General features: G+C 42.2%; 1 protein-coding gene across 3 annotated transcripts; it reads right to left on the bottom strand.

Annotated features, from left to right (window-relative positions):
* Window positions 1-554: 554 nt before the first annotated feature.
* Window positions 555-24146, bottom strand: Fmo5 (flavin containing dimethylaniline monoxygenase 5). 3 transcript variants are annotated; one of them, XM_057794134.1, is made up of 9 exons: window positions 23847-23920; window positions 23578-23739; window positions 19617-19805; window positions 17563-17725; window positions 15922-16064; window positions 15127-15326; window positions 10720-11072; window positions 6740-6812; window positions 555-685 (listed from the first exon to the last, which is right to left on the bottom strand). In XM_057794134.1, the coding sequence occupies exons 2-9, from the start codon at window positions 23710-23712 to the stop codon at window positions 658-660; spliced, it is 1284 nt and encodes a 427-aa protein (XP_057650117.1). In that variant the 5' UTR covers window positions 23713-23739; window positions 23847-23920; the 3' UTR covers window positions 555-657. The 3 variants fall into 3 exon arrangements, with proteins under 3 accessions (XP_057650117.1, XP_057650116.1, XP_057650115.1); XM_057794133.1 differs by lacking the exons at window positions 555-685; window positions 23847-23920 and adding exons at window positions 897-3836; window positions 24083-24146; XM_057794132.1 differs by lacking the exon at window positions 555-685 and adding an exon at window positions 897-3836.
* Between the last annotated feature and the right edge of the window lie 61 nt (window positions 24147-24207).

The raw sequence follows: 24207 nt of genomic DNA, 5'->3' as shown, positions 1-24207 counted from the left end.
GCAAATCATCTCATAAAAGATGTCTACCTCCAGACATTTTCGTTTTTGTGAGAAGGAAATACATGTCAATCATGTTAGGCTACTGTTGTCTACTGCGTTCCTATTACATGTAGCCGGACCTAATCCTAGTTAGTACATTTGTATTGGTGAAGTACTGATTACACAGATTCTAAAATCACCTTCAGGAACAACTGTGTCTATAGACAGAAGCATTGCCCTGGCCACTAAAGTCTTCACTGAATGAAGGGGAATAAATGGGTCTATAAATAGTTACAACCAGAAGGGGTAGTGGGAGCTTCACCAGAGCTGGCAAGCAGGAGAAAGCAAAGAGAAATAGCAACAGGCTCTGGGGGTTGTGAGAATCGAGGGAGAGCTAAGCCATGCTTTCTGTGCTAAGATCTAGACTCGTAAAGACCCACTTGCCTGAGGAAATAAGTTGTATACCAACACCTGTTTAAAACCATACAGTGCTACAAGAGTACACTTTTCACTTTATAAAAAGTAATCAGACTTATCATGGTTGGGAAGGTAGTGCAATCTTTTAATACGGCCACAAGAGCAAAACGTGTACATGTATGAATCAGTACATGGTCTTCAGGAACTACACTTTGTAGATCAATATCCTGTTCGGGTCTTGCCTTCAGCTTGGTTCAGAAATCAATGATGATTTGTAGTTTTAAACATTCTAAGTGGAATGATAGAGTCAAATCAATTTAAAATTACATGATTTGAAAGGAGCCTGTGTTATTACTGATGTGAAGGAGAGACAACATTCCCGGAGGTGCAGTACTTCAATATCTTTCTTTACAAGCTAAATGAGAGGAATTTTACATTGAAAAGAAGAAAAACTCAGAGGCAGGGCTTCCATGTATTTTTGAACAAAAGCAATCTTCGTATTAAAAGAAAATCTCAGATCCATTTTAATAATGAGAGACAATTTCAAAAGGATTAAGGAAGGAAAAAGACCCCAGGAACCATACCAGGGCTCAGTGCTGAAGTTCACAGAATGTACACCGTGTAAAATGTTAGGCAGCTGTCCAAATACATGCAAGATTAGGAAAGAGTTTGAATTCTTACATATTTGCTTCTGTAAATTTGTATTATTCTAATGCTGCTCTTTGAGCTGCTCAAACTTATCCCCTCCTTCAGTGATTGACAGCAGCCCATTTAGAGACACACTACCCAGTAGTTGTTTCGGAAGATACCCTGCCTGCATGTGCTGTACCTATGCCCAGGAAGTTCAGTGATCCTGATAGCTGATGCTTCTTAACTTCTGCAGTTCAGTTCTGTCGTGGGATATTTGTACACTGTGTGAAGATGTTGTGATTGGTGTAATTAAAAATAAAAGCTAACCAATCAATAGCTAGGCAGGAGGTAGATGCTGGACTTCCGGGCAGAGAGAGAGAAACTGGGAAGAGAAATCTAGGTGCACGATTTTACTAGCAGACTCAGAGCGAGTCGGGTGTGCTGTACTAAAAAGAGGTAACGGAGCCATGTGGCAGAACAAAGAATTAACAAAAATGGGTTAATTATGTTGGGGGAATGCCTGAGCTAAGGCTAAGTTTTCCTAATTAATAACAAGTCTCTGAGTCCTTATTTGCAGGCTGCTGGTCCAAAGGTAGCCCGACAAGAAAGCTTGCTACACAGTTTGTTTCCTGTTTCTCTGAATGACGCTGTAGCACACAAGAACGGGTCTAGACAGAATGCCCTAGTTAATATTAATGTCAGTAAAAATGAATTCTAACTTCCGACATAAATGACCTCATTGACTCTTACTGTGTAGACTGAAGGAAGGAGAGGTGGAGGTGGGGTACTAATCCTACTGGCAGACCCCACCTCAGCAGCTGGTGGTCAGTTACTTCCTCAGCTAAAGTCTTACTGGATCCTGATACAGGCACTTACACATCAAGCCAAGACAGCTAAGCAAAACCTCCAAATTCTTCAACCAACCTATTGAAAGATGCCAAATTCTCTCAATGACTTTTAAAACCAAGGAACAATTTATTTTCTTGTTTTATGTTTTTGTTGTTGTTGTTGTTGTCATTTGAGGAAAGTTCTCACTAGGTAAACCTAGTTGGCCTGAAACTCCCTATGTAGACTAGGCTGGTCTTGAACTTGTGATGAGCCTTTGCCTGAAACTCCTAAGTTCTGGAATTCCAGGTATGTGGCACTGTGCTCCACCTAATAGTTTCTTTATTTAAAAAAAGTAGAAGTAGGGGATAGGGAGATGGCTTGGTGAGAGGTCCCGAGTTCAAATTCCCAGTACCCATATTAAAGATGGGCCTATTCGGTTATAATATTAAAAACAAAAATTAACCATCTGGTAGATAGTGAAGTGTATCAGAAGAAGAGTTCCATGGAGTCAGGCATTTATTAGATTGACTTGGGAATGCCAGCTTCGTTCATATATATATATCATTGAGTATTTATTAAGCATGTGCTACAGATAAGAACTTGGCTAAAGACATGTTTTTCATTTTGCCATTCAATGCCCTCACTGTATTAATCATGAAGTTAGGAGTTTCTTGCAGTCTGCATTTTTGATCTTGGACTTCAAGCCCTCAGCACTAAATGATTAATTCTTGCTGAACTGCCTTCTTCAGGAATTTCTGAGATAGACATGTTGGCTTTGATTACAATGTCAAGTTGTAACCAGTTTGACTTCATAATAGGAGCAGTATTTTTTTTTAAGATGTATTATTACAAACTGAAGTCTAGGTATACAAGGCTAGACATACAGTAGTCAAATTTTAAAAGATTTCTGCTAATGACATATGAAAGATGATGAAAGAGGACCTAACTTCATTGCCTGGGAATTTACAGAAGGAAAAAGGGGAGGCTCAAGAGAGGAAGGAAGATGAATTGGTAAATGAAACCCCAGCATTGCAGAAGGAAAACCAAGGTAGGTAGGTAGGTAGGCAGGTAGGTAGGTAGGTAGATAGACAGATAGATAGATAGATAGATAGATAGATAGATAGATGATATATAGATAGGTAGATAGATAGATGATAGATAGATAGGTAGATGATAGATATATAAGTAGATGATAGATAGATAGATAGATAGATAGATAGATAGATAGATGATAGATAGGTATATGATAGATGATAGATAGATAGGTATATGATAGATAGATAGATAGATAGATAGATAGATAGATAGATAGATAGATGATAGATAGATAGATAGATAGATAGGTAGGTAGATGATAGATAGATAGATAGATAGATAGATAGATAGATAGATGATAGATAGATAGATAGGTATATGATAGATAGATAGATGATAGATAGATAGATAGATAGATACATAGATAGATACATAGATACATAGGGAGAGAGAGAGAGAGAGAGAGAGAGAGAGAGAGAGAGAGAGAAATAGGTTGAGAGTGATTTCTGAGTAGAAGGAAGCTGAGTTTCAGTTGTCAGATTCTGAAGGTGTTGCTAGATAAGGCTTTCCAGAGAAAGCCAGAAAACTAACACTACCACATCTAAACATAAGCCAGGAGTAGAGCAAAGAAAGCAACAGCTAGCACAAAGACACGTACTGTCATTAGTGAAGCCCCAGAATCGCCCTTTTCAACCCTTCTCGTCATCAGAGGCTTTCTCATACGATCTTCAGTCGTAAGAATAGTTTGCCGAGCTCTGGCCCATTTTCCAGGGCCCTGTAGGCGATACTGGACAGGAGTACAGGGTCCCAGTAGTAACTGCAGTGCCAGCCTGGGGTCAGTGAAGGCCAGAGACAGAAGGTTGGGCTTCACACCCAACAACTCTGCAATCTCTTCCATGGTGTCTATGTAGTCTCCCTGGATGGTATGACGCTGGCTGTCCACATACCTAAAGCAAAGAAGACAGACGCTCAGGCTATCAGCAGTTCTCGCAAAGTGCCAGTCAACTAACCAGCCAATCTGTGCTTTATGAGTATCTATTTGTGGACTTGATATTGCGCTAAGAGCTGTGGGAATAGGCAGGCCTGGTGTTCCCTTCCGTAAGGACCTTAGAGTGCATTAGACTGTTACAGGAATAACTGATCGCACCATCAACCTCAAATTTGTGTTTGCGTTAAGTAAAAAAAATATATATCAACCTTGGGTCAGGAAGCAGAGCTAGTAGCTAGCTGACAGAAAGCAGTCATAGTCAGAGGGAGTCTAGAAAATGAATAGAGATGCATAAAAAGTTGGAGGACGACTTTGAGTGTGGTCGTCCTTTTTGGTTTGGCGTGATGGAAGAGACACTCTTTATGAGACACAAGTGAAGAGGGAAGGTCAGTTAGTTGCTTCTCAATCTCTCTGAGCTATCAGGTTTCACCCTGGCCTCTGACTCCTGACCCTGAACTTTCTATGATCTCTCACCTCCTGTAGTAAACGACTTGTTTTTCTATGCTTGCAGCTGCTCTGAGCACAGAACCCTCTCAAGTTCTTGAAAACAAGAAGTGGTTTCTGGTGGGCTTGCAGTAGAGAATCCCCAGAGCTAGGGTTTGGCCATTAGTCAAGGAGAGCACTATATAAGCTGTCTGGGAACATAATAAAGTTGGCATTCTTGCTTCAAGAGTGACTCATGTTTCTGTGTGTTCTTTACTCCCCCAGACCCTTGCCCAAGCATGGTTCTAGGTGGTGCAGGCAGCACACCTTTATCGCTAAATAGGACAATACATTTGGTGGTAGCGGCAGGAGACAGATCTAGCAGGATAGAAGAGTCCTGGCTGCCTGAGAATCCGGCCAGTAACTGCAGAGCTCCTATAGTTATTGGTTAAAGCAGCAGCAGATTCAGGTGCAGCTGCTGTGCCGGTGGAAAACAAGTCTAGACTCTATGTGTTAAACATAGACACTAGGCTCAAGGAGGTCAGAAGTGTATTAGGCTTCAGGCTGGATGCAAAATGAGCATGTAGGTAGTTAAGAGAGCTAGGGCTGACAAGAATAAATCTGAAGAGAGAGCAAAGGAAGGATTGTGAATGAGGCAAACAGCAGAGTGAAGGTGTGGGGAGGGAATAGGCACAGAATATAGGCATACTGATGTGGGATTTCCCTCTGTATGCTGTAATTAAATCCATTGGTTAATAAAGGAACTGCTTAGGGCCATTAGCAGAGCTAGGCAGGGAAAACTAAACTGAATGCTGGGAAAAAGAAGGGCAGAGTCAGAAACCATGTAGCCCTGCCAGAGACAGACACTGGTTGGAACCTTGCCGGTAAGCCACAGCCATGTGGTGATACACAAATTACTAGAAATGGGTTAAATTAAGATATATAAGATAGCCAATAAGAACTTAGCAATGGGCCAAGCAATGTTTTAAATAAGATAGTTTCTGTGTGGTTATTTTGGTTCTGGGTGACCAGGAAGAAGAAGTAGCCTCCTCCTATAGCATGCAATATCTGGGTATTGCCTGCAGCAGAGGGAAAGGGAAGCCTGGCAGAGCCAGGGAATGCAATGTTATGTGACATGAAAGCCAGCAAGTTCCTTGAGCATGGGATCCTCAGTTAGTGGGGCGTACAGAATAGGGCTTCTCTGCACCAATGTCGATTTAGGAATCTCGAGAAGCTGAGAGAGGATGGCATCCTCCGAGAGTAACTGGTCCTCTGGAGATAGGTGGGATGGCTTACTAAGAGCAGATGTCAAGGGTTAAAGAGTTCTTAGTGGGGGAAACGTAGTAAACAGTGGCATCTGTGTGGACAAAGCGGATCTGGAGAGAGAATGGTAAACCAGCCTTTTGCTCTGTGATAACTGCAGAAGAATAGTAAGACAGAGAGAGGGAACAGGGGAAAACTGAGCCAAGCTATCAAAGATTGAGGAATTCAAGATGAAGGACAGAAACAAATGATAGGAAGTAAATTTGCATAGAGCTGGTGAGAGTCGGCAGAGGGGCTCTCAGATGATCACAGAGGAATTGCTGAGATGAGACTGGATTTTGGAAGAGAAGAGACAGGGAAGAACTTGCGAACTCGGTTTCCTGGGTGTTCCAGTGTCTCTGACTTCGTTAGCATGCATTCACTTACACCACGGTTGGAGGTACGAACTGTCGCATTCACAAGGGTTCAAGAGAAGGAAATCAGCAATGCCTCCTGCAGGGCTGTCACAAGGGGTGCGTCTCCATGCACACGAAATGCTAAAGATGGGCACAAAGCTGACCCTCCGTGTAAGTTAAATGACATCCCTGGGGACTGCACACAGTCAGAGGGTCTTTATAGAGATTAGGAAGCTGAAGGTATGAGCGTAGGGAAGTTGAAATAAATTAGTTTTGTGCCCCACAAAAGGCAGAGAAAACACACCAAGAAGGAGTAGTAGTCCTCTCAGTAGTGAGAGGACAGAGCGGAGCTGGAGGTAAGCAGTGGAAGACCTCCAAGAGAGCAGCTTCAGGGGTTCCCTGAGTTATAGTGCACGGGCTTGGGGGAGGAGCAAAGGGTGAGAGCCCAGGACTCAGCAACTCCACCCCAGGACTTCAGCCGCGAACAGGAGAAAACAAAGCCATTAAAGAGGGAGAAACATTCTCATCAGTAATATACCTGATGCTATGTTTCCCTACCGAACGTCTTTTATGCCCTAAACATAGCCTTTAAACATGTCCCATCAGCGTCTCTCTCCTTCCTGGTCCACATGGAAACCGCAGGTGCTATAATTCCCTCTGATACCACAGTATAATAGAAATCCTTAAGCCTACACATGAAGACTAAGAATAGCACAATATTCTTCTTACTGAGAAATACATAGAGAAAATATTCAAATGTCTGCCTGGGAAAATTTCTTACCTTTTTTCCATTTCCTCTCGACTCTTGTTTATATCTTCTAGCATTTCCCTTTGTGAGGGCAATTGCTTTAGCCCTAAAGAAAAAAAATTAAAAATATAAGTGTTAATTACTTCTGAATGAGGAATAATACTAATAACAATACCACACTGTGGATAATTAAAAGAATTACAGGGTCTACGAAGACATTATAAAATGTATTCAGTCCTACCACTACCATGGTAAAAGTTGAGCATCCTAAATCTGAAAATCAGAAACTGGAAATGCTCCCAAATCCAAACTTGTCTTGAATATTGAAGAAGATGCCATAAGTAAAAAAAAAAAATCCACAATGGACAAATGATGTCAGGTATCAGGTCACATAAAAGGCAGGCACAGCTATATTAAGTCTTATAAAACGGTTATGTGTAAAGGTATGTAGGAAAAACTGAATTAATTCCATGTTTAGATTTCGGTCTCAGTCCAGAGATAACCTATAACATGAATCTGAATCCTGAAACATTCTGGTCCTCAGCGTTTCAGACCCCCTTTCATAGGAACCCTTTCATTCTCTGTATTCTTTTGTGTATCACTTATTCTATTATGCCCTGGTCTTGCAATATATTTTTTAATTATTTCTTTTATTTTTGAGATTATAATACAATTGCATTTCCCCTTCCCTTCAAACCCTCTCATATACCTCTCTCATACACCTCTTTCACAGTGTATGACCTCTTTTTTATGTGTTATTACATGCACATATGTATATGCATATATTCCCAAATATAACCTATTCAGTCTGTATAATGTTACTTGTATGTATACGTTTTCACGGTTGACCCATCCATAATCAATTGGTGTAGGAAGACTGTATCTCCTGCTCTCAGCATTTCTTAGTTGCCTATAGCTCTTTGGTAGGGCTGAGGTCTTGTGGTCTTTTTCCTACCCACTTAGGCATGTCTCTTGTTTTACTTGTTCAGTTCATGTCTAGTCAATCATGCTGGTGAGACTTTATGGACATAGCTTCTGACATTACCAGGAGACACAGTCTCACAGAAAATGCCCTGATCCTCTGACTATTACAATCTATCCAACCCATTTCCCAAGTGTTCCTTGAGTCTTCGCTATGGAAGTTCTTTTGTAGCTGTATCCGCTGGGACCGGGCCCCACAACTCTGTACTTCCTTGGAAGTTATTTACTTTTCCCTGACTTCCAACTGATCCCTTAATGTGGTCTTTCAGTAGGGAGATAAAATATAGATATGAGGAAATAATAAGCGTCTTAAAAGCCTAGAAGAGACACAACATTGAAGTTCATGGGAGTGAGATGCAGTTCTGCACTGGTATCTTGATAACAAAGAGGTTTTATGTTTCAGAGGAAGAAGGAAGTAAAAGACTCAGCATGCTATTTTATGCTAAATTCTCATGGAAGGTAACCCTCACCACCTACATTCTGTTATTTGATAAGAGTTGAGGGTAAGGTCACAGGCAACTCATAATCCTCAAACTTCACAAGTAAACTTAATCTCCAGTGTTCAAACAGTTCCAAGGGTAGGAATTTGACACCAATGAGACCACCTAGACGAATTCCAATTAGCATTTAAGCCAAAATAACTACAGATTAGCCAACCTTCTTCACAGATAAATGGGCACTAGGCACTGCTCCATAAAATTCTGAAACATATAGTTTCAGGATAGAAATTGATCTTGCCTACTGCAATCCTCTTCTCTATAGTACTAGTATCAAGCAGCTACCTCATGTCTCCTTGAACGTCCCTGGTCATGGACCTTGTATAATCCAAGGACATGACATAATTGTTTGGCTGCTCCATTGCTGGAACATTTGTTGTGTTAATCCTCAAATCTACTTCTATGCAATTGGAAGCACTGGGTCTAACTCTGCTTCTGGACTGAGAGTTGAGTTTTAGCACTGGCGACGTCTTGAAACAAGAAACAAGAACCCCTTTAAGTCACTTGGCTATCAGACTAACCCCAAGTCCCTGTACAACAGATTTCACATGCTGTGCTATCTGCGTGACTTCCCTTTTCTGAGCACACCCAGTAACTCCCCCGTAGTCTTCTCTAAACACGGGACACAGATACTGAGTATTCAGACAGAACCGTCCGTGTCTCCCATGTGCCGCCTCATGTGAGTCACGGGAATTATCCCTTACAGATCCACGAGGATACACTGTAATGCTTCATGCTTCCATCACAGGCCCTTGGGATGCTCAAGAACATGCAGAGTTCATTTCCAAGTTGCTTCTCTTGATAAAGGCAATGTTTTACTTTTAGTAACTAAACACATTATGGAGGGAGAGGTTTATTTCTCGGCTGAGACAGCCAGTTTGTTTTTTTAAAAAAAAAAATCCCATAGATAAGAAAGACAAAGATGTGGAGAATAGTCTGATGCAGGGCTTTCTTGATTCATCATCTCTATTTTTAGAGCATTCCCATGTTTAAACATAATTGTAAAAATCCTATTTAAATGTTGCTAGTTCAGTGTTAACAGTATTTGACCTGCTGTATAGAACTAGAAGAAATTAAGAAATGATAGAAATTGGAAATTTTTTTGATTGACCATCTGCCATGAGAATTTTTCAGTAGGGAGAGAAAGTTGTAATTCCAACAAAAATTCTGACTATTGTACACTAAACAGTTATGGTAATAAATTGTACTATTATAACCATCTAAAGAACTTCAGTGGATTTTCTCTGCCTGTGCTCTCTCACAGCATCCGTCCACCCAACATATAGCCAAGGGCCACCCAGCCACTGGTCCTTTTTCTATTTTCTCACTGTTTTAGAGGCCATCTGTCTCATGTTGCAATGGAACTGCCTGACAGAAAAAAAAAATGTTTTTCCAGTTGTTGCTGTTAAACTGATGCTATGCAGCCTTCGGGCTCTCAATCCATGGCTCTGATTTGATCCTTCAAAGCAATACTGAGTAAATCTCATTCTTCTGTAGGCCATCCATTTGACTATGTAAAGGGAAAAGTTTCACTCTGTCTCAGGTTTTGACTTCTGTAGTCTAAACTTCTCTAGTTCCTTCATTAGTATTCAGATAAGTTGTTTCCAAACCCCTTAAGTCATTTTATTCTATGTGCATGATTGTCTGTCTGTCTGTGCACCCTATGCACGCCCAGTGCCCCTGGAGATCGGGCATCAGATCCCCTGAAAATGGAGTTATGGATGGTTGTGAGCCACCATGTTGATCAATGAACTGGGATCGTCTGCAAGAACAACAGATGCCTTTAACTGATGAGCCATCTCTCCAGTACCCCCCAACTTAAGTCATTGCTATCTCTTCCCCTGTTCTTGCAATCTTACATGTTTTCCCCACAAGTTTATCATCAGCTTTGTGTCCTAATCAGCTTAGAAAAGGACAATTATATTATTCTCAGACATTCTGACTCTGTAATGATGCTGAATTTTAGGGGTCTTCAAGAAGGTTCGTCACACTGCTGACTCATACCGAGTCTATTTCCTAAACTCTAAGGGGTTTTTACACACAGCTGAAGCTGAAAGAGGGGTATAAGAGGAGGGAAATTGGGGATTTGAGAAATTAAATATTCCACATTCTAGATGAATCTAAGCATCTCTTAATCTATGACTGAAATTAAGTCATGATAGTCTATATTAGACTTTATTTCCAATGAAAGACTCATACATAGCAGCTGCTTACCATCTAGATGAGTAGAGTCTAGTCCACAGTGTACACTGGAGTTACCTGGAGAACCTTTTTCTCAAAGCTCTTAAGCCAAACCCACCTCTGAATTGAGCACTTCTGGCAATGGGATTAAAATGCATTCCTATTTAAGAAAAATTACTGATGTGTTTTTTTTTGATGTATGTCTATGGTTACACATTACTACTTTAGATTCATTGAAAATAAATTTTCCGGCACTAGCTTTGCTCCAGGCACTGTTGCCCTATAGGTTTAAAAGCACTTGCATAAACAGAGCTGAAACATTTCACCTAGCTGTCAATGTATATCATCACTGACCTTTGAACACTTGAGTGGCCCAGCGTCCTTGGAGCTCTGAAATGGGCATAATGGCTCCCAAGGGCTGAATTAATCCGATGATCGCAAGAGTTGGCTTTTCCAGGTTAGGTGGGAAGACCTTTTTATACAAGGACACCTTGTTTTTGACAACTCTGACAGAATCTTCAAGAAAAGGAAAGGCAAAACTGTAGCCTGTGGCAAAGATGACGACATCGATGTCGTCCTCCCGAGAGCCATCCTCAAAAATGGCAGCTGTCTCTGTGAACTCCTTCACGTTCCCTTTCACCTTCACCAAGCCAGAGATGATGCGGTTTGGCAGTTCGTCATTGATGGTTGGGTGCTGACTCAGAGCTCTGTAAGTGGTAAGACAGACAAAGAGCCGAGGTGAGAGTCGAGAAGAAGGGGAGAAAGGAATCAGCACGTGAGTATGATCCTGCTCCGGCGGTAAACCATGCCAGGGTTTCCCCCTTCTATCTGATAAAGGTCTACCTCATACCAGCTTAGCACAGATCAGGACCTCGGGGCTTGGAAGGCTCCGAAAGGAAGGTTACTGCAGGAATGAAGGGCAGAGAGTTTTATCTGAGGAGCACGTATGTGGTTTCTTAGGTAACAGACATGTCCTGCGGCATGGTAAGGCTGCTGACCAAGTTTCAGGCAGCTCTCAAGAAATGGCGGGAATAGGTCATGAATATGATGTTCAGTTCCAGTTCCAAAGGCTCAAGAGATAGACTTAAATCATAGTTTCCCAAACCACAAACAAATTACATATGTATAGCAGCATATAGTCTATGTGGAGAAAGCTTTTCTGTGCATTACATTCCTTGATTCTCAGATTTTATAAAGGAAGTATAGCAGGTGTCATTACCTATGACTTAGAGATGAGAAAACAGGCGTGGAGAGTTAGTGACTTCCCAGTATCACACAGCCTAGGATCTTAGAATGTTTGTCAAAATAGCTTTCTACACTTCTGATGGGGTAAGTAGTATCCCCTGGGGACAGCATGGGGTAGGGTGCCAGATCCCTGCTTCCAGCTTCTTGAGTCCTTTTCAAAAGACCAGTTTTGTTACAGTTAACTTGTATGGATTTTAACCTTTATGTAGATTCTTTTCTACATTCCAACCTCATGATTTCATTCTCCTTTCCAAACTGGTCCCTATCTGATGTAGTTAGAATGGAATTAGCCCCCAGAAGCTCATAGGAAGTGGCATTATTAGAAGGTGTGGCCTTGTTGGAGGAAGTGTGTCACTGTGGGGGCGGGCTTTAAGGTCTCCTATACTCATGCTACTCCCAATGTCTCAGTTCACTTCCTGTTGTCTTCAGCTCAGGATGTAGGACCCTCAGCTCCTTCTCCAGCACCATGTCTGCCTGCTCTCTGCCATGTTGCACCATGACAGTGAACTAAGCCTCAGAAAATGTAAGTCACCCCAATTAAATGTCTTTCCTTTATAAGAATTGCTATGGTCGTGGTGTCTCTTTACAGCAATAGAGATATCCTAACTAGACACTATCCTTTATCTCTAAACCAGCTGTCCACACAATTATGCAAACCACAAAACTATTAATCCCATATCTGCCTATACCTCCGCTGGGCAGTTTTTTCCTTCTCTCACCTGGAACATTACAGTTCTCTGTGTACTGCCATCTTATTAGTTTTCCATACCATTTTCACAATGGACATTTCTTTAAAAGATTTATTTATTTATTTACTTACTTATTTATTTATTATGTACATAGTGTTCAGCCTCCATGTATGCCTGCAGGCCAGAAGAGGGTGCCAGATCTCATTACAGATGGTTGTAAGCCACCATGTGGGTTTCTGGGAATTGAACTTAGGACCTCTGGAAGAGCAGCCAGTGCTCTTAACCTCTGAGCCATCTCTCAAGCCCCAAAAATGGACATTTTTTTAAAGATTTATTTGTTTATTATGTACACAGTGCTCTGCCTGCACATGTATGCCTGCATGACAGAAGAGGGCACCAGATCTCATTACTCATGTGGCTGCTGAGAATTGAACTCATGACCTCTGGAAGAACAGTCAGTGCTCTTAACCTCTGAGCCATCTCTCCATCCCAGAATGGACATTCTTAAAGACATTATTATACTACCTGCTTCTTAATGGTTTTTAAAGATTTATTATATATATATATATATATATATGTGTGTGTGTGTGTGTGTGTGTGTGTGTGTGTGTGTGTGTGTGTGTGTATGTATATATACCACATGTATGCCTAATCCCTGTAGAGGTCAGAGGCATTGGATCCTCTGGAGCTGGCAGTACAAAGGGTTGTGAGCCTCTGATGTGGATGCTGGGAACTGAACCCAAGTCCTGTGCAAGAGCAGCAAGAGCTCTTAACCCCTGAATCATCTCTCGCCAGCATCGCTTAAAATATCTGAATGGCTTTGCACTGACTTTATCATAAAATTTATTCAGCAGACAATATAAAAGTGTTCATGCCTCATGAACCTGAGTCTACCCAACATACTGTAATAAAGGAAAAGCCATTATGCAAGTCAGAATTTAGAGATGATCTATAAAACAATACTTTGTATAGTTTTTTAGAAAGGTCTATGTCAAGAAAAAGAGAACAGGAATTATTATTTCAGGTTAAGAGAGATTATAAATATGTGACAGACTGTAGTAGTGTGAGCGACACATTTTTGACAGGATAAAAAAAGGTTTAAAATATTGTTGGAAAAACTGTTGAAACTTTAATATGCCAATATTTTTGGACATATTTATCAATCCTAAATCTCCTGACTGTGATACTTGTGTATGGGTATATCAAAGAGTGTTCTTTTTCTTATGTGATAGATGCTGAAATATTTTAGGTAACATGTTTTGATGATTAGAATTTACTCTCACGAGGCTAAAAATATGCACCTAAGTATGTGTCTATGCTGTCTGGATATGTACCTACTGGTATTTCAAGAGGGGACAGAAAAAAAGCAAATACAGAAAACTGCTCAAATACTTAAATCTAGGTAAGAGGTACATGGGTAGACTTTGTATTTGCTAATTGTGCAGCTTTTCTGTAGCTCTGATACTTCAACAAAAATGAAACATGGGAAAACAACGAAATGACTATTTTCCATGTACCAGTAGGTAAGCATCTCTTGGGCCAAAAGTGATGAACTGAGTTGGATCCCCAGAACCCATACACTAGAGAGAACTGACTCACACAAGCGGACCTCTGGCTCAACATGTATTCCTTGCATGGCTTGCAATACCTCCCCCGACACAAATAAATAGATAAAATAAAAGGGGCACAATCGAGCATTTAAAATTAGTCTTTAGGAATGCTTTCGTAAAAGTGTTAACATTTATTAACTGATTGATTTTGTGTACGAGAGAGTGCATGTCTCTGTGCGTATACAGATGTGGTCTTGTGTGCCACAGCGGCATAGGGAGGCCAGAGGAAAACTTGTATGGGTCAATTTTTTCCTTTCATCATGTGGGGCTTGGAGATCAAACTCAGGTCATCGAGCTTGGCAGAGAGTGCCTTTCCCCTCTGAACCGTGTCACTGGCCCCAGTCCGTGGCTTATACTTTAGTTTCATTCTTTACTCCTATTACAGCTCCTGCTCTGCTGTTGTCCCTGCTCCCCACATTGGGGATCAAACGCACTCTCACTCACAGTAGGTGTGTGATCTACTACTAAGCTGTATCCTCAATTGCTTCACCTTTTCTCATTAAGCTGCCCAGGCTTGCTGACCTTGAACTAGAACTCATCCTGCCTCCATCTCCCCAGCAGCTAGGATTATAACCCTGCACCATCAGATCTGTCTCTGTACGAATTTTTAAAAATCATATTTGTTGTTTTTCTTCTCATTAGTGTTTTTAAGAGGACATCCATTTTCTGGAATATGTCATTTCTTTTGGGGTTGACCTTGGACAAGTTACTTTGTTACTGTAAGATTCATTTTTTTAATAGTCCTAGAAAATGGGCATTAAACTAGACCAGCCTACAGTTGTCATTGTAAGGTTTGAGAGAGAGCACAGGATTCACTTAGCTCTACGCTTATAGAAAGTCCTCCAGAGGGCAAGGTGTCACCGTCTGTATCCCTGTTACTATGCTGCCTTTCCCCTCTGGATTCCACACCCAGTATGAAGAACGCCTGGCTCACAGCAGGCTTGCTGGCTGGCTGGACAAGCGATGCTCTGATCTCTACTGCCATGTCTTTGCTGTTGATGAGTGTGTATGTGAAGAACGGATACCGCGAGAAACCAGTTACCATCCAGAAGGATGATCAGCTGAGAACCTACAGACTAACAAACTGGAAAACAAACTGCTGATTCTATGGGTATCTTAATATCTGGGTAAAGGTACTTCTCCTATGAGCCCATGTCAGCAATGGTTATTTGTGTGCCTTGGCCAACTCCAGCCCCTCTCCCGTCCTGGGAACATACCTGTGTTTGGGCTTCAGGCCAAACATTTCATGATTAAACCTTTGGTTCATCTGTCTTTCCAAATATCCATTTTGTATCGATGAACCACAGATCTTTGACAAATAGTAGGTAAGTCGAGAAGAGATTAGCATATCGATCGGATATCCATGTTTCCCCACGCGGTTCAGGATCCAAGTGCCTCTCCTGGTACTGAGGAAGACCTGGGATATGGGAAACACCATTTTGAGCAGTATAGCTCACAGCTCATCCAAAGCAGTTCCATGCTTTTGTATTCCCCTTACCCCACACAAAGCAAATAACTGTAAAAGTTAAGTTCCAACTGTGGTGATACACAGATTGTTAGAAGTGGGTTAAATTCAGATGTAAGAGTTAGCCAATAAGAAGCTAGAGCTAATGGGCCAAGCAGTGGTTTAATTAATACAGTATCTGTGTGGTTATTTTGGGGCTAAGTAGCCGGGAACTAACTAGTGCCCTCCTTACTACACACATGTACACACAGAGAGACAGACAGATTGATATACACGTGTGTGTGTGCGCACACACAAAGTATAAAAAAAAGTCTTTAAAGAGCATTATGTCAAACTTCCTTGATACAATGAAATTCCTAGGTTCATTTGAAAATTTTGATTTCTGGGTTTTATATATTCAGCATCAACCCTAAAGCTGCAACTCGGGCAGTGAAGAAGCCCCATGTGTTTGCTGCTGGCCTGGGTGGGCTATGTGTTGGTCTCTATGTTCGTTCCTGGGTCTTCTTCCTCGGTGAGAGCGAAGCCAAAACCAATTATTGATGCATACCTGCTTGGCTGTGTGGCTGATCTCGACAGCCAGATCCCCTCCAGAATTTCCGATGCCAATCACAATGACTCTCTTCCCAGTGAATTCTACTGGGTTCTTATAGTCTCGGCTGTGAAAATACTTTCCTTTGAACTTTTCAATTCCTACAAGAGAAGGTAAAATAATTATCGGGGGATGGTTTGTATGACGACATTATTTGCCAAATCCCGTGTTTTGCTTCTTTTGTGGTGCTTAAAGCTTAAACTTCGATTTCCCACATCCTCCCTTTATAGAGCAGCTCTCCCACCTCTCTATATATGTTTGCTCCTTTGCTTCTCTCATTGCCTTTTGGATTTCCCCATCATAAATAATTTGCATTTTGAATTTGCAGTCACAGTTCCAGATAGGCTCAGAAAACCTCCACTATCCTCTCTCTTTGGATTGCTACATCTTTTAAAAAAATATTTTTAATTCTTTTTTTCAAGATTTATTTATTTATTATGTTTTATTTATTTATTTATTTATTTATTTATTTATTTATTATGTATAAAGTATTCTGCCTGCAGGCCAGAAGAGGGCATCAGATCTCATTATGGATGGTTGTGAGCCACCATGTGGTTGCAGGGAATTGAACTCAGGACCTCTGGAAGAGCAGCCAGTGCTCTTAACCCCTGAGCCATCTCTCTAGCCCTCACTCCTACATTTTTATGTGTGTATAGGGCATATGTAGAATATATTTTTGAAGGTAAAAGTCCAGACCACAAACATGAAATGAAATGCTTTAAGCTTTCACTTCATTTTCAGAAATTCAATATTTCTGTTTTTTTTTTTCTTCTTCAGTTGATGAAAAATCTCTAATTCCAGCTAGTACTAATCAAGAACTCTAGATTTTCTTTAGGTCCTGAGGAAAACACAGTCACCATGAGTTTAAATACAGTCGTGAGCTGTTTGGCAGGAATATAGCCATTCTAGGAACATGTTGAAACTAGATTTCATCACTGGACAGACACTATACACACCTAGTTGGCACACATCAATAGAAAGCCACAATAAGCATGACTGTGGGATGCTGTGGCTGCCATAATACGGCCTATGACTCTATAGCACACTTTTTAAATACAAGAAGAATCACACCAAGGACAGTACAGTAAGTGCGGAACAAGTAAGTTACTCGTTGTCCAGTGTCACACTTTAACAGGTCTACATGCTATAATTTTAAACAACTTGACAGCTGAGTAGGTTGGTCTACACCACACCCTACCAACAGCACTTAGGACTTCAGGTCACAGTGGCTAAGCCCTAACAAAACCACAGAACTCTGTGACTCTGTTACAATATTATGGGACTACCAAAACCCCAGAACTCTGCGACTCTGTTACAATATTATGGGACTATCATGGCATAGGTCATTGACAAACAATGACATTTGTGGCTCATGATGATACACAGACCTCTAGCCTTTTCTTCTAGCCTTTCAAACTGTCACCATGTCCACTTCCAAAATGGCAGCAATACACATTACCCTGACATCCTCAGGGGAATGTATTTAATTAGGGCAAGACCTTATTTTTAAGAATCGCTCCGCTCATGCCCCTCCCACTCCTCCTCGGGGTCAGATACCAGTCATGGTGGCAGTGTCTACCCTCGTGGTAGGTTACTCACCAGGAAAGCATTCCAAGGGTAAGTGAGCGTCTGTGTGATGGCCTGTGCAAACCAGGACTCCATCGAAGACATCTTCCTGCTTTTTCCCTCCACATTCAGTGGTCACCATCCACTGGCCTGAAGTAGAGAAATCAGGTTGCTTCTTCACGCTGCACACTGTGGTCTAAAAAGGGACAGGGAACTGTAACCACCGCCTATAGAGTATGTGTCTTCCCTGACACAACTCCCTGCAGAATGGTACAAAAGGGGCTGTCTCAGGCACCATCACTTATAGGGCTTCCGTAGGGATATTTGATTCACATACTCGGATAGTAACGGGGCAGGCTACAAAATTGGATAAACAATCGAATGCTCCCAGAACAAACACAGATTGCTAGGTTTCTTGGTCTGTGCCCTATTGCTCTGCTGTACTTGAATAAAACCAGTGGCTTATCCCAGGCATTAGTGACATAGGCACAAACGATCCGTTCCTCCTCCATCCCTTGATATTCCCCACCACCGTGTCTGTTTATCCCAGTCCTGTGGGCAGTGGCTGGCCTTGAACATATGACTCAGATATAGCTCTCCCTTTCTACCAGGAACAGAACATAACCCTGAGAGCCCTCATTGTCCGAAATGGAGCCTTTCTCTGCCTTCTACAGCGTTCATTTCACAAGCGACTCTAAAGAGGCTGTGAGATGGGGTAACTGGCAGGATAATTTTTAACTTTGTTGAATAAACAAATAAATCAATAAGCAAATACAGGTTACTCTGCACAACATAACAAGAATGGTGTGCATCTGGAGCCTCGGGCATGCTGTCTTAGCAGACTGAAAGAGATCCCACCAAGCCCTGCCATCTTGAACTACACAACGTTCTCTCTGTCACGAGCATTTACACAGGTCAGTGCTTCTGCTTGGATCACACTTCTCTCTGTCACGAGCATTTAGACAGATCAGTGCTTCTGCTTGGATCACTCCTTTGTTCCGTCTTCTCTTGACAGATTCCTCTTCACCCCTGGAGACTCAGTCCGGATAGAATCTGTTCTGTGACAAACTTCCCTGCAGCCTGGTGCGTCATGTCCTGATGGGCAGCCGTGGGCAGCTCTCCTCAGCGTGTGCCGCTTTTGCTGTACCTCTTCATTTTTAGCAATTCTATAGATCATACAATTTTTCTCTGCCTCGTTTTTTTTTGTCTCTGCATTTTTTTACTGCTTGGTACAGTGGCAAGCTTATTCAAGATGCGTTTCTCTTAAACAAAGGACATCCATGGGCTGCAAATTTCTGACTTTGGAAGTTGTTGAATGTTACTTTGGGTACGATTTAGCAGAATAGCAAGGAGACAGTTTGGGCTTTTGCCAGAAGTCATAAATATGTGTAATTTTATGGCTATAATTACAGATTAAAGAGGCGTGACAGAAAACTTCACAGAAAGAAGGAACCAGGAACTATCTGGGATAATCATATTGTTTTATAGACAAGAAAATTTATAGAAATTGAAGATGAGAAACTCATTTGTCTAAGAAACTCATTTGCCAAGTTAATCTATGGTAGACCAAGGACCATAATTCAAGGTGTCTTTGGCAAGAATAGATACATGCCTATTTCAAGCCAGTCTTGACAGATAATGATGTAGGTGGGTCTTCTATCTATCGGTTGTTTCATTGGTTAATTAATAAAGAAAACTGCTTGGCCTGATAGGTCAGAACATAGGTGGGTGGAGTAGACAGAACAGAATGCTGGGAAGAAGGGAAGTGAGCCAGTTGCCATGATTCTCTCACCCGAGACAGACTCAGGTTAAGATCCTTCCCGGTAAGCCACACCTCGTGGTACTACACAGATTACTAGATATGGGTTAAAGCAAGATGTGAGAATTAGCCAATAAGAGGCTGAAACTAATGGGCCAGGCAGTGTTTAAAAGAATACAGTTTCCGTGTAATTATTTCGGGTAAAGCTGGCTGGGTGGCAGGAAGCGGCCGCCGCTCCTATTACAACAAGATAACACAGGCAAATGAAGCTTTGTGATTCATTGACCTGACAAATGATTTCAAGTAGGAAGCAAACAAAATCTCTTACCTTGAACTGGATATATTTTAGTAGGTCAAATTCTTTAGCATACATCCTGAAGTACTCGAGGACCTGGGAGTTGTGCATGAAGTTGGGGTAATGGTCTGGGATAGGGTAGTCACTGAAACACATCATTTCCTTAGAGGTGTTGATGACCACAGACTTATAGATGCTGGCCCTTCCTTCTTCACGGCTTTCCTGTGGCAAATAAGACATTTTTATGGCAACTCGAGACTCAACCTCATGGTTTGTAAGTAGCCAAGAGCATGGTAAAGTTATCTAAGTTATCTGAGTAAAACGGATTTTAACCAACACACACACACACACACACACAGAGAGAGAGAGAGAGAGTGCCACATCTCCCAATATCTGTCTCTCTTGCAGTCATTTCTTTGCTTTTGAAACTGAATTGTCTTTATAACTTTCTTTCAGCCAGCAGCATACAGTTGACACAGCATTGAGTACCTTCCAAGACCAAATCATAAGCAATCTTGCAGTACCTGGTTGAAATGCTTCGAAAGCTCTTTCTGGTGGGAGCCAAAACCCATAGAAGCAGTCCAGCTATCCTGAGACCACTGTATTGTTAGGAAGCACCAGAGGCCCATGGAGAGAATATCTGAAACTGAGAATTATCCAGCTAGCTCCAAGGAACCCCAGCCATCCCTACTGAAGTTCTAACTATGTAAAGAGTCTGTCTCTGCCATCCTCTGATTACAACATGCAAGTCCCAAGTGAGAACTGCCCACGTGCATTGTGACACCCTCAGAAAACACTGTGTGAGGCTGCAGGTGGTTCAGCACTTGAGAGCACTGGCTGCTCTGGCAGAGGATCCAGGTTCACTTCCCAGCATGGAAGCTCACAACCATCTCTAACTCCAGTTCCAGAAAACTTGATGTCCTTTTCTGGCCTCTGAACACACACATGCATTGCAAAGACATCCATTCAGGCAAACCACCCATTCACATTAGAAACAAAACAAAAGTCAGGTGTGCTGGTGCGTGTTTATAATCCCAGCACTGAGGAGGTGGGAATCTCTGGAGCTAGCTAACCAGCAAACCAACGTTCCCAGTGATAAACATTGTCTCAAAAACAAACAAACAAAAAGGAGGATGATTTGTACATGCATGCACAAACATGGGGATGTGCACACAAATGTGCACAAAACATGCATGCATACACATATACACACACATACACAAAACCCTACAGATTTTAAATATATGTTAAGAATATTGAAAGTGGCCAGCTATAACTTTCAGTGAAAAAGTACTAAGTACCATGTAATTAAATGTACATCCTAATAATTTATATTATATATATACTTTTTATATAATTATTTGTTATATACTCTCTCCCTTGTTGAATGCATACCTTTTGAGTACAATGTATTAATTATATATAATGTATGCATATAATTTTAATAAGGAAAATAGTTTAAAAGGATGAAGGCTGTGGGCCATTAAGCCTGGCGCAGGCACTGATCTAAACATAAGTCTATTGGGAGGCTAATGCATGCCAGGTGCCCTGAGTGGCTCTAGAATGCTGAGCCTTGAAGGCACGGCTGTTTTGACAGAAGCCAGGGCATTATGACCAAACCTAGCTGACTGTTGCTCATAAAGTAGTGAAATTCTGCCAAGAGGGCAATCAGAAAATATATGTCATTAGATCTTTAGAAGATAATGATTTCAAGCCACTTTAGCAACCTAAATCACAAACCTGGCATTCTGGCAGGATGTTGGATACTCTCCCAGCTTCCTCTGCTTGTGTGTTGGTTTCATGCTTGCCTGGGAATTACTAAACCTGGCCCTGAAGCTTAGCAGAGGTACTAAGTATGCAGGTCCAAGTCTAGGCCTACTGAATAATATCTGGCATGCTGCCCTGTGCACCCAGCACTGTCAGAAGCGACCAATTACTCAGTAACTTCCTGTTCACAATAACTTTATACGTAAGATCTTTCTTGCAGGAAGAGCGGACACGGAGAAGGTAAGTGATTTCCCCAAAGTCACACTCTTTCTAGATGCTAGACAAAGGCTTTGAAGCTAAAATTGTGTCCTCAACCTTTTCAGCCGTTGCCCGAGGCTGATAGAGGAATGGGGGGTCTCCTAAGGGGACCCGTTCTTCCTCTGAATAAGGACGAACACCCAACAGAGTGGACGTCTCTCTGCCAGGGCCATGATGCAGGGCTGCACTTCCGTTCAACTGTGCGGTGCCATGCAGCTTCTTCTAAGGAGGTGGCTGGCACTGTTGGACCTGATGAAAAACGAAACGAAACGCGCTCCTGGCACCTCAACACCATTCCGAAAGTGAGTTCAAGATGCAAGCTCAGCGCTTGCCAGCTTGAAAATCAGTGAAGGTGGCTGATATTCATTTAATAAGACAGCTCTCAGTCCAGCAGAAAGTATTTTCTTTGGTTCTGTTTGTTTGATTGAGACAGATCTACAAAGCCCTGGCTAGTCTTGAGCTCGCTGTGTAGACCAGGCTGATCTCCAGCTCAAAGGGATTAGCCTGCCTCTGCCTCCCTAGTGCTGGGATCAAAGACCTCCAGCAATGTGCCCGGCTACTATCTTCAACACATACTAATGACTTGCCCAGTTGTAAAAGCATAGGGTTCAGATGAAACCCAGTGAACTAAAGGAGAGAGAAGGGAGCAAAGGCCAAGGAATTTGACCTTCTCTTCTCAAGGGAAGGGCAGGTTTAAAGTAAACAGGGCAATCTTGTTTGGGTTTTGTTTTTTTGTTTTTGTTTTTATTCTCTGTATAGCCCTGGCTGTCCTGAGCAATCTTATTTTTATATTCTGTTCAAGGACTAGGATTGTCAGGGTTACCTCAAGTGAGAAGGAAATGTGTGTGTTGTGTGTGTATGTGTGTATGTGTTCTCTCTCTCTCTCTCTCTCTCTCTCTCTCTGTGTGTGTGTGTGTGTGTGATGCACCCGCACACAGTACATGTAAAGGCCAAAGATCAGTGTTGAGTTTTCTTCTTAATTGCTTCCTGCCTTATGATTTGAGACAGGGCATTTTACTGAGCCTGGAGCCTGGCTCATTGGGTAGCCCCTAAGTCTCACGAATCCTATCTTGGTGGCCCCGTGGTTGGGATTATAAGAGCATGCTGCTTGTCTTCCTTTTCTTTCCTCTCCTCTCTTCTCCTCTCCTTTCCCTTTCTTTTTTTCTTCTTCTTTCCTTCCTTCCTCCCTCCTTCCCTCCCTCCCTCCCTCCTTCCCTTCCTTCCTTCCTTTCTCCCTCCCTTTTTTCATTCCTTCCTTCCTGCCTCCCCCCTTCCTTCTTTCCTCCCTTCCTTTCCACATGAGTGCTGGGATGAAACTCAGGTCTTCTAGCAGAAAACCTTTAGCATTTTCTAGAAAAGCCATCTCCCCAGCCTCAGGATTAAAAAAATGTATTATTTCTTTTTATTTTATATGTGCGAGTGCTTTGCCTGCCTGCATGTTTGTGTACTACGTTCACACCTGATGTCTGAGGAGGTCAGAAGAGGGTGTCTGGTCCCCTGAAGCTGGACTTCCGAGCTTGTAAACTATCATAGGGTTCAGAGCAAGCACTCTTACCTGCTGCTCCCTCTCTCCAGCCCCATCCCAGGGAGAGCTTTTAATAGAAAGGAAGACAGAAAGAATCTCAAGGAGACATCATCTGCTCTCATGGACCAGGAACAAGCAGGCAATTTCTAATGTTTACTGCTTCTCCACTTCACAGATTTCTTTTTTCCGTTTTTGAATAGCAGGGAAGTTCAGAAACACACAAGCAAACAAAACCATTTTTGTGGCAACAGGAAAGGGAAAATAACTGACATTTGTGTTTCATTTTGCAACCAGCCTAGAGAAAAGAACAGGCCTAAAATCTGAGGTGACAGTTGCCAGGGCAGAATTTAGTCACCGTCTTCCTTATTCCGTGTAGGGGATTATACACAGGAGTTCACAGGAGTTGAAAGGAGTCCTTCAGCAGGAGGGGCTCAGGAGATTTACCTGAAACCTCCACAATCCTCCGATGTCATCAGACCTTTCAAAGCAGACAGGTTCCAAGCCTTCTTCCAGACAGCACTTGATGCAGGTGAGCCCACTTGCTCCTGATCCAATTACAGCGATCCTTTTCTTGGTCATGGTGAAGCTGGGTCAGCGTCACTTGTCCTAGAGAAGGAATGAGAAGTGAGACAGTGAACACACATCAAGCCACATGGAAGACCTGGGCCATGGTACACAAATAAATGTAACGAGACTTGAGTCTGAGGACCGACCTAGTGGGTCCTCGAGGGGAAGTGCCGGCTCAGGGCGCTGCTCAGCCAGCACTGGGCTTTGCTCTCTGGAGAGGGGCAAGGTCTCCGCTAAAAACAGCAGTGGCCAGTGGGGAGGGGCTGTACCGCCCCACCTCCTATCCCGCCCACCCGAGGGCGTGCACCTTTCTTCTATAAAGGAAAACAGCTCAGTAAGTTTTGGGAAGAAATGAAAACAGTAATACAGTAACATTGTATACGTTTTACTCTCCAGCTTTTCAGCAGCATCCACATAGGGAGAACGGCCCTCCAGCACCATCCATTCCCACTTTTCTTTCTGTGCCTGCTTTCAACTTCCTGCTTTTATTTTAAAGTGATAAAGACC

Source organism: Chionomys nivalis, chromosome 18 (assembly GCF_950005125.1).
Source record: "Chionomys nivalis chromosome 18, mChiNiv1.1, whole genome shotgun sequence".
Classification (NCBI taxonomy): domain Eukaryota; kingdom Metazoa; phylum Chordata; class Mammalia; order Rodentia; family Cricetidae; genus Chionomys; species Chionomys nivalis.
This window is presented reverse-complemented; position numbering and strand designations above follow the sequence as displayed.

Bases quoted from the DNA above. Each gene is read 5' to 3' on its own strand.
- Fmo5 (XM_057794133.1), bottom strand. From the start codon at position 23,712: ATGACCAAGAAAAGGATCGCTGTAATTGGATCAGGAGCAAGTGGGCTC. The intron at 16,065-17,562 runs GTGAGTAACCTA...CTTCTCTTGTAG, and splicing joins ACCCTTGGAATGCTTTCCTG to GAATTGAAAAGTTCAAAGGA. The intron at 6,813-10,719 runs GTCAGTGATGAT...TTTTTTCTTTAG, and splicing joins GGCCACTCAAGTGTTCAAAG to GGCTAAAGCAATTGCCCTCA.